Raw genomic sequence first — 10,666 nt, 5'->3', positions numbered from 1 at the left:
TGCAAAATGCAGGAAGGATGGAAGGCAGATGACAGAATAACACATCCTGCCGATAAAAAGTATCAGTGATGCTAGACTAGTAAAGATGTTTGTGGCAGGCTGAATAACAAGTCCCCAAATGTCCACACTCTAATCCCTAGGACTTGTCAATATGTTAATATGTTACCTCACGTGGCAAAAGGGAATTGAGGTTGCTAATCAGCTGACTTCAAAATAAGATTTTCCTGGATTATCTGGGTGAGCCCAGTGTTATCACAAGGGTCCTTCAAAGTGAAAGAGGGAGGCAGAAGGGGAGAGAGTCAGAGAAAGAGATGTCACTGGCTTTGAAGATGGAGGAAGGGGGCCACAAACCAAGGAATGCAAGCAGCCCCTAGAAGCTGGAAAGAGAAGGAAATTGATTCCCCCGCCCAGGGCCTCCAGAGAGGAATGCGGCCCTGCCCACTCCTTGATTTTAGACTTATGAGGTCTGCACCAGACTTCTGACCTCCCGAGCTGTAAGATAATACATTTGTGTTGTTTTAAGTCACTAAACTCGTGGTAATCTGCTTTGGCAGACTGTTTTGGCAGAAACAGAAAACAAATACAACGTTGATTCCAGTCTACATCCCAGACAGCTCCCAAAAGTGGGAGGTTGTTGAAGTGCTTATGGGCAGTCACAAAAATCCAAAAGAAACCCTAAACGGAGGCTGTTCTTCCAGACACATCCTGGAGAGCTTGAGAGGTCCGGGGTCTTAGACAAAGACCCAAGGGTTTGTTCTGCTCTGGACATGGGTTGTCAATGAACAGACTTTGCTAACAAGTGAACTGCAGAAAACATTTATTTATTTTTATTTTATGAACAGTTACATTGTTCAGGTGGCTTCATACAATGTCAAGAGCAACTAAGTTCATGAAACATGTCTGTATTTCACTTCCAGATAGGTGTAACAGGTTACATCTGACAGCAGCCCTGGTTTTGAAGTACTGTCTTTAAAACTTGTTCTCTTGTCAGCATGCCTCTCATTCTCTCAACGTGCCACTCTCCAGAACTCATTTCTCTTTCGCATTTTGTTCTACATGTTAAAACTACAGCATCTAAGTAAGACCCAAGGTAGATCCAAAGTGCTTTTGGGTATCAGCACAAAATGGTTAGCAACAGAACCCTTAGTGAAGAACAAACATCATTAACAGCAGGAAGCTTTTAAAGAAGGACTTAAATTCTACTATTCATAACTTCACAGCATCAAAGATATCTTTCTAAAACTCCTTACCAATAGATGACTCGCCTCACACAAATACATTCTCAGATAACCTCAATGACCCTGGCTTTGTTTTTTGGCATTAAAATCCTTGCTGAGCTTTCTCATCACATCCCCATGACCTATCCCTGCCATCCCCTTCCTGACTATTCTGTAATTCTCCTGCACATACTTGGCAAATGGTCTCACATGGGGCTCAATGGGGGTTCCATCTTTCCGAGTTAATGGCAGAATGACCAGAGGGCCCTTGCACTTGGCACAGATGAAGCGTTCGGTGTCCAATGATCTGGTGTAGCGGCCGACCCTAAGGAGGAAAGAGACACCACACAGCAAACGAATCAGTCACTGTACCTCCGCACCTTCTTGGAGCTGCTGCCCCTGAGCCCACAGCCAGACTTCTTTTGTGGGATCTCAGCAAGCGGGGCACCAGGCAGTGGCCGTGGTCAGGTTGGCTCAAAGCAGAAGAGAATGGAGAAAGAAGACATGGAAAGGAGTAGAGAAGTTTTACTCCTCAAGTCAGATAGCCCTGTACTTCCTGATAAAATCACTGAAGAGCCACGTGGAGGCCATAGTAAAAACGTAATTGGAAAAAGTCTGAGGAGAAGGTCTTACCTGAATTTGCACTTAGTACACTCATAATGAATCCTGTAGTTAATCTTGTAGTTATGGCAACGGGTGACCTTGGGCAGCTCTGGGTGCACCATATTCGATTTTTGGGCATAATACTTCCATCCGACACCATGAGAATCACGGATGCCATCGAGCAGCCAGGAGGCTGCGTGGCATATCTCATGGATCAAAGTATCCCGGAGTCGGTCTTCGAAGAGGAATGAAAAGAAATCATGAGGCTTAAACCGATTACCTTCCGGGCTGTTACCCTACCACCCCTAGACTCTCCACCCCACCAGACACATAAGCATATGTGGGCAGGCAGGAGTGTTATCGCCCCAGGATTCTGAAGGTGAAATTTCTACCGAATTCAACCCGATTTTATTAATGGCAGAGAGCAAGTGTTTCTGGAAAAGCTCCAATGTGCTCTTTTTGTGAGACACTGCTAGAAATACATCCAGCCGAGACCCGGTTGCCACCCTCCAGGAGCATAAAGTGGGGTTTGGTCAGGAGAAGCTCTGTGGAGAAGCTGGGATCTGAGCTGGGCCCTTAACAATTGACTGGATTAGCAAAATTATCAAGGTCTTTCTAGGTGTGGTAGAGAAGGTGAGCCAAGGTTGGGGTCAGGAAAGCGTGTGGTCCATTTTGAAAGCCAGCGTGAAGAAAGCTTGGTTGGAGCACAGGTGGAGTAGTGAGAGACAAGACTGGCCACATGGAGGGGAGCAAAGTACGATGGCCTCGACAGCCACACTCGAGGCATTGGCAAGCCCAAGGTTTCCTAGCAAGAAACTGCATGGAGCAGGGAGAAAAGTGAGGTGATGAGGGTCCATAGCTGGGCAGAGGCAAAGACAGAGAAGGAATGATGATAATAGGAGAGTCATTATGAACATCCTGTGATTGGCTAGATACAGGGGACCTTGAACCTCAGTTACTGGGAGGATGGAGATGCTGCTGCTGGCAGTGGGGAGCTGCAGAGAGAAAGTTAGGCCCGGTAGAAATATGGACGAACTGGATTCTCGGTGGTGGTGAGACATCCAATGATAATGTCCTCTAAGCAACACACAGTAGGCCTGTCCACCCAGGAGTGACAGGGAAAGCTGTGACACAGGCGGCCAGAGAACACCAGCACCCAAGAGTGACCTCCCAGGTGCCGTATCGGATGTAAGTGCGGCAGGGGAGCTGCCCAGCTCCTGTCATCACCTGCAGAATCACAGACTTTCTGAGAAATCTGAATCTTAGCATAACGCTGCCTCTTCGGGTGTCGAGTCTCGCCAGTGGTGCATAAACCAGCAGTTCGCAGCATCTTTTTATTCCAGCTAATGTCAATTTTCTCCGGCAGCTGACAACAAAAAGCAAATAAGAGCGAATCAGAAAGCGGTTCTAAGCAGACCAGAAAATATCAACTCAAGAGTTTTGCAAATCTAACATTCTGGGGAGAATAAAACCTAAGCTCAAGCCCACGTAAAGACGAGACTGTTGCAAGCACGTGAATGCAGGACCTGTGCTCCCCTGTATGGAGACAAAACTCAGGGGCAGCCAAGGAGAGAAGGACACTTCTGCTGGGCTAGGAGATGGAGCCCGTGCATGAGAGCCATGAGGCAAAACTAAAACTGCAACTCAGAACACTTAAGGTTCCACTCATCAGAGTTATCTGATGTAACACCACTGTCATCAGGAAGGGCACCAAAGGCTGGGGAACCTTTAGAAAGATCTAAGAACTTTCCCTGCAGGAAGTTTTGTCACCAGAGACAATAAAGTCTGGAAAACCTAATGACTGCAGGTCTCTCTGCCTCCAGATTCTCTCCGATCCAGTCCACACCACAGGCTACTGACAGAACGATTTCTTTCAGCAGGTACTCCACGTTACATCACATCCATGGGCAGCGGTGCCTACTGATTTCAATTTAAGTTCTTCCAACCCGACTCCCAAGGCCCTCCATTAACCAGCCCTACGCTAGTTAACATGTACTGCTCACTATGTCATAGGCCCTGTTCTAGGCACTTCAGGGGCATTCACTTACCCAGGCCTAACGGTAATTCTGTGAAGTAGTAGGTGGTAGGGACTAGGGTACTAGGACTGCCCCCATTTTACAGATGAGCAAACAGGGGCTCAGTAACTTGCCCAAGGTCCCATAGCTCTTTCCCAGTATCCTTCAACACGAACCCGCTCTTCCAGATAGTCAAGCCTCAACACTTGCCCTCTTCCCCACCACTGTTGTTCTCTCCCCTTACCATCCTTCAAGACCCAGAAGAAGTCTCACTCCTTCCAGGCAATCCTATTTCCCGACCGCTCAGGCTCTCAGTGATTTCTCCCTCTGCTGATCACCTGTGGTAGTAACAGTCTGGACCATATACTATAACCCACAAAACATTCTCCGTGTCTTTCACGTATGTATGTCTCAACTCCCCTCCCCATCTAAACTGACACTTCTCAAGGGCAGGAAATATACAGTTAGTACATCTGCACACCTCCCAGCTCCCAAGAGAGCTGGGCATACAGCAGGTGCTCAGTAAGTGCTTATTTCATCGAGTCTACCTTTTTATCAAAGACAGAGCTGTTACACAAAGCGTAGATTTTCTGAACCAGTTCATCCTTATTTTGCTTGAAATTCTTTCCAGAATACTGCTTTGAGTTCTCAATGCCACGCAAGAAACATCCAGGTATTTTGCACTCAGAATTCCTGCAAAGGTAAATTCAACTGAGTTTTGTAGAGGGAAAGAAATCAGTAGAAGAAATGCATACATACAGGTCATGTCAAGAGAGACTTAGAGAAGACCTGCTGGTCCCTCTTCCTTCCAGCTCCTGCTACAAAGGCGTCTCTTATAAGGTTCCATTCATAGCCTTTTTCTCGTCACTCCCCGCACATTGTCAGAGATGTGAAGCCCATGGTTCCAACCTCAACAGGGGTGATCCCACATCTGGATCTGCAGTCTCCATCTCTCTCCTAAGATCTGCGTTTACAACTGCCCAGTGCAAATTTCCAACTTACTAACCGGAGTATGTCTCCAGCTAAATGTGTTTAATTGTTCAACTTCTGTTATAACAGGCTGAAAAACTCAGAGACTTTTTAAATTCATTTTTCTCCCTCACCCCATATTCAACTAGGCACAAAGACAGACCACTGTCTCCTTCGCATCATCTCTTCCAGCCAGCCCCTCCTTTCCACCCTGCTGTCACCACTCTAGGTCAAGTTCCTGTCCTCCCCTCTGTGCCTTGCTACTACAGCATCCCACTGTGTTTCTCACCTCCAGGCTCTTTTTCTTCTAATCCAACCACACACACACACATCTCCAGATTAATTTTCCTAGGCCATGTTCCAATGATGTCCCTCCCTGGCTTTTCACTGACTGTCTGGCCTAACATGCAAGTCCCAGGTCAACCTGGTTCCAACCTCTGTTTCCAGCTATCATTTCCACTCTGGCCAAACTGGGCAACTTAAATGTTCCCTGGACATGAACCGATTTGTCCATGGCCTAGAATGGCCACACCTCCACCTCTACTGAGACCCACTCTCTGTGGAGCACTTCATCATTTGCTAAGAACTTCCTTTTGCATCATCATATTTAATCCTCACGACCACCCTCCAAAGAAGCTACTACTATTCTTACCATCTCCACTTTGCACATGACGAAACTTAAGTTCAGAGGTTAAATGACTTACCCAAATTTCACAGACACTGAATCTTTTGACCCAAATCTCATGGTCTTTCCATTAGACCACTATTGCTGCCCCATCTTTCAAGGCCTAATTCAAATGCACAAAGAATAGTGCTGAGCCCATAAAAAACTCACTCGTGTAATATCTATTTATTTGAACTGAAACATTTTTATCTTGGCTGGAACAATCCACGAGTCCAAAGAGATGAGCCCACAGAGCTGAAAAGATGACAAACCAGTAGCAAACAGAGGGAAGTGTTTCTGACCTAACAGAACCCCTGAGACCGAGATTTTGCCAAGACACTCATTAACCCTTAAGTCACAAAATAAAACCCTATAAGAGTTGCCCAGGGTGGAGACAGAGGGAAAGTACCAGAGAAGATATAGGCAGCTAAAATAAGGGACTTCTGCCCCACAGTCTGATATGGGTGACTAATATTTCTGCCTCCAATTATTTAGTCCTGAAAGCAAATTTGCATCAGAAAAGGTGGCAGATAAAAACCTAAACCATCTGCAGACCTCAGCAGAGAGCGTGATCTCTGCGTGTGTCTGTGCTCACATCAAGCAGCTTGTGGCTTAGCAAGCCTTCAGTTCAGGGGCAATGCTGCTTTACTGCAGACTGAGTATCTCCACATCAGAGGAACCAACAAGACCCCAGACGCATGCATCAGACACCATGACCAGCAAGCAGCCTGCACAGGAACAATGCTGAGCACAACAGGAAGCCTACAGACTGAAACAGGAAGCAGCAAGGCAAAAGAGAAGAGTCCAAACAGGCCAGACTCCTGATATGAGGCAGAGGACAATGACACAAAGGAGCAGCTTCTTCCTTCATTTGTCACACTCTTTAGCAAAGCAACCTGGGACCTACCCAAGACACATGTCCCTTAGAGGCAAAGCAGCTTAAATATGGATCTAGGAATCCAGAGAACAAGCTTTGCTGCAAGGGGACCCATCTAGGACATGACACGCCAAACCAAAGAGAAATGCAGAAACAGAGAGCCTCTCTGCTCAAGTCCAAGTTTCTCTGTTGCCCCTACGCCTGACACATCATTCTTCGTCTCCCCTTAAGATGCAATTATTGGAGTTCCCTGGTGGCACAGTGGTTAAGAATCCGTCTGCCAATGCAGGGGACACTGGTTCAAGCCCAGGTCCGGGAAGATCCCACAGGCCGCGGAACAACTAAGCCCGTGCGCCACAACTACTGAGCCTGCGCTCTAGAGCCCGCGAGCTACAACTACTGAAGCCCGTGCGCCTAGAGCTCGTGCTTCACAGAAAGAGAAGCCACCGCAGTGAGAAGCCCGCGCACTGCAACAAAGAGTAGCCCCCGCCCGCCGCAACTAGAGGAAGCCTGTGCGCAGCAACGAAGACCCGACACGGCCAAAAATAAATAAATAAATAAATTTCTTAAAAGGAAAACACCATATGTTTAAAAAAAGGATGCATTTATTGCCCCAAAATACAGGTAAAAAAAGAAACGTAGTCCTTCAAATACATCCCTTCTTTTGTAAGATAATTCAGATGTAAGTATAAATTACTCCTGAATGTAAAGAAAAACAAAGAAAAGTATGCTCACTATATCATATTTTTTAGAGAAAAAGTGAGAAGTTCCTGGAATCTAAGTGAGAAAATGCAATTTTTTTTTTTTTGCTTCCTTTGAGCATTAACATGTCTTTGGTCCAAATGACCTGCTGTTTTCAGTATCAATATAATATCTAACATATAGCTTAATAAAGATAAAGAGACTATTTATTTCACCTGAACGTTTAAGCTTTAAAAATTTGCAAGAATCGGGGCTTCCCTGGTGGCGCAGTGGTTGAGAATCTGCCTGCTAATGCAGGGGACACGGGTTCGAGCCCTGGTCTGGGAAGATCCCACATGCTGCGGAGCAACTGGGCCCGTGAGCCACAACTACTGAGCCTGCGCGTCTGGAGCCTGTGCTCCGCAAGAAGTAGAGGCCACGATAGTGAGAGGCCCGCGCACCGTGATGAAGAGTGGCCCCCGCTTGCCGCAACTGGAGAAAGCCCTCGCACAGAAACGAAGGCCCAACACAGCCAAAAATAAATTAATTAATTAATTTTAAAAAAATTTGCAAGAATAGAGCTGCAATGAACATTTTGGTACATGACTCTTTTTGAATTATAGTTTTCTCTGGGTATATGCCCAGTAGTGGGATTGCTGGGTCGTATGGTAGTTCTATTTTTAGTTTTTTAAGGAACCTCCATACTGTTCTCCATAGTGGCTGTATCAGTTTACATTCCCACCAACAGTGCAAGAGTGTTCCCTTTTCTCAACACCCTCTCCAGCATTTATTGTTTCTAGATTTTGTGATGATGGCCATTCTGACCGGTGTGAGATGATATCTCATTGTAGTTTTGATTTGCATTTCTCTAATGATTAATGATGTTGAGCATTCTTTCATGTGTTTGTTGGCAATCTGTATATGTTCTTTGAAGAAATGTCTATTTAGGTCTTCTGCCCATTTTTGGATTGGGTTGTGTTTTTGTTATCGAGCTGCATGAGCTGCTTGTAAGTTTTGGAGATTAATCCTTTGTCAGTTGCTTCATTTGCAAATACAGGTAGTAAGACTAAGGGTTCATATAAAATAGATAACCAACAAGGACCTACTGTATAGCATAGGAAACTATACTCAATATTATGTAATAACCTATAATGGAAAAGACTCTGAAAAAGAGTATCTCTATCTATATATATACATACTGACTCGCTGTGCTGTAGTCCTGCAACTTACATGATATTGTAAATCAACTATACTTCAATTTTAAAAAAATTTTTTTAAAAGAATAAGGGTTAAAAAAATAAGGGTTCATCCAGAACACTAGAAAACCCTGGAAGACAATCTTGACTGCCTCCCCCCAATTCCAATGGATGGGAACGCATCTGTTCTGCCTTCTCACCATTCCCACTGCCTTTGCTTTTAGTTCAGTGCAAACTGGTGGCCATGAGGCTGTATCTAGCCTGAAAAAAAGGATCTTTAGCTACACATCATTGTTTAATCTGAGTGGAAGGACAAAGGAAACCTCAGAGGCCAGAGCTCCTGTCGCGGGGGAGGGCAAAAGGGCTCCAGTCTGCCCGGAATTGCTGAGATCTGTGCAGAGCGCCCACGCCCGGCTCTGTTGGGGGAGGGGGAGGGGGGGCACCGAGGCTCCTCCCCACCCCCTTCCTCCTCTCCTCCTCCTGCCGCTTCTGCCCTCCCCATTCAGGGAGGTAAAACTTGTGCCGCCCCCCCACCCCAGCAGACTTCTTCATCCCCTTGAAAACCCCCACACGTGCCCAGTGGACAGCTTTGCACGTGACAACTGTGCAGTCAATTCCCGTGCCATTGACCGTGAGCAGTACATACATACCCAGGCTCGCATTGTTCAAATTTTGCTGCGCTGGGATTCTTCTTTGAAGGCACACGCTCCTTTTCTCTTTTAACAACTGAAAAGGGAGTAGTTCGTTTGTACCCTGAAAACTGGTACCAACCAGCAACTCACAGAAAGGTAATCTCAGGAAGAGCCCTCACAGCCAAGCCCAGAGCAGCACATATACACTCAACGCTTCTCTCGGAAGCGGGCACCCTCCTCCGTTAGTCCGCATGCAAGATTTCACCTACGCGAGTAAGCAGAGTAAGCAGGATAGGATTCTGTCCTAGGCGCTGAGGACTATTATGAGGCTACATGAATATGCCTTTGGAGGTTAGACTGTGGGGGCGACTGAGGCACGTGCAGTACCAGGAATGGTGTGGCATAGCTCACACACTCACTCTGAGGAAAATGGCCCCCATCCTAGGCGGCACCTTCATCCAATGTGCAAGCCAAATCTTTCCCCTTTTGTCTAGCACCCATACTGCCGGTTGCTCTAGCCAGAAATTCACGTATCAGGAGTGAGTGCCCTTCATTCATTTATCTAAAAAACTTATTAAACGTCTAGTACGTGCCAAGTACCAGGCTAGACTCCGGGAGAGAGTAAAGGATGAGTGAGAGCCCTCCCATCAAGAGGCTCACCATCAGGATTTCCCTGGCAGTCCAGTGGTTAAGACTCTGTGCTTCCACTGCAGGGGGCACGGGTTCAATTCCTGGTTAGGGAACTAAGATCCCGCATGCCATGTGATGTGGCCAAGACAAAAAAAAGGCTCACAATCTACTGGGAGGACAGATTCAGAAACATACTTAACACAGTTGTGTAAGTGCTTTACTAGTGACAGGGTCTAGGAACTTTGGGAACCTGGGAGGGAGGAGCACCTCCGACTTATGGCTTCCTACAGCAAGTGGCAATTGGGGTGGATCCTAAGAAAAATGGGATATCCTCAGGACAAAAAATTGCAGGGAAAAAGCACTGCCAATGGATGGAACGGCAGATACTAAGACACTGGAGCATGAGGACGACACAGGTGTTCCTCGCCCTTCCCCAGAAAGAGCCTTCTCACTGGGATGGCTGTCTCCCTCGGCCACTAGGAAGCTGCTGACACATAGCGGAGGGTTAGTAGACAGGACAAGCAGACTCGACAAGACAGACGTATCCGGGGAAAAGGGAACCCACTTGTGGCGCTAGCCTTCGTGGGACAGGCATACTTGGTTTGATTGGCTTACCAGGTGTCACAGGTATGTTTTTGGTTTTACTTTTCCTTTTCCTTGGTTGTGCCACCACAAGTACAGGTTCTTCATCACTTGACAACTTTCCTTTTGAAATCTCTAGCTCAGCCTTAGGATTGCCATTTGGTGGTTGGCAGGCATTTTCCCCAAGATCCTGCTTACCAACATCATGAGATGATTTGTTTTGGGAGATAACAAACTCATCCCTCTTTTTCTCATTTGAGGGAGTTTGGTCCTCATCACACGAATCATCTTCTATCAGCACAGGGCCCTCCAAGTCATTACGATCATCATCATCATCATCACTGATAAGTATTGGAGAGTCCTGGGGCGGCTGCTCCTCGGTATCAGACACTTCCACAATCTCATCTGAAATCCAAGAGACACAATGACGTATAAACATACTCCCTCTACACCCCACACCCCCAACTCAAGTTCAGATTATTGAGCACAAATTAAACAAGTCAGGAACTGTGATGTAATGAATCCTAGGTAAGAATCAGTTATTTAGATGATTTTCCCTCTATTACTTTTTTATTTTACTGAGAACAGTGACAGATAAAA

General features: G+C 46.3%; 1 protein-coding gene and 1 long non-coding RNA gene across 2 annotated transcripts in view; one reads left to right on the top strand and one right to left on the bottom strand.

The window, feature by feature from the left end:
• The window catches only part of LOC309620813, a 498,839-nt gene that overhangs the window by 386,601 nt on the left and 101,572 nt on the right, over nt 1-10,666 (top strand). The window lies entirely within an intron of this gene.
• On the bottom strand, nt 71-10,655 carry GCNA (germ cell nuclear acidic peptidase). The gene is made up of 6 exons (XM_082377366.1): nt 10,100-10,655; nt 8,873-8,948; nt 4,384-4,528; nt 3,048-3,186; nt 1,851-2,055; nt 71-1,542 (listed from the first exon to the last, which is right to left on the bottom strand). The coding sequence occupies exons 1-6, from the start codon at nt 10,503-10,505 to the stop codon at nt 1,293-1,295; spliced, it is 1,221 nt and encodes a 406-aa protein (XP_082233492.1). The 5' UTR covers nt 10,506-10,655; the 3' UTR covers nt 71-1,292.

The sequence above is a fragment of the Balaenoptera borealis genome (genome assembly GCF_965194805.1).
Source record: "Balaenoptera borealis genome assembly, chromosome: X".
Classification (NCBI taxonomy): domain Eukaryota; kingdom Metazoa; phylum Chordata; class Mammalia; order Artiodactyla; family Balaenopteridae; genus Balaenoptera; species Balaenoptera borealis.
This window is presented reverse-complemented; position numbering and strand designations above follow the sequence as displayed.

Excerpts from the sequence above, each read along its gene's own strand:
- GCNA (XM_082377366.1), bottom strand. The coding sequence starts at position 10,505 with ATGTTTATACGTCATTGTGTCTCTTGGATTTCAGATGAGATTGTGGAA. Across the intron at positions 4,529-8,872 it reads TTTGAACAATGCGAGCCTGG|GAATTCTGAGTGCAAAATAC; the intron begins GTATGTATGTAC and ends TTACCTTTGCAG. Across the intron at positions 3,187-4,383 it reads GCTCTGTCTTTGATAAAAAG|CTGCCGGAGAAAATTGACAT; the intron begins GTAGACTCGATG and ends TTTTGTTGTCAG.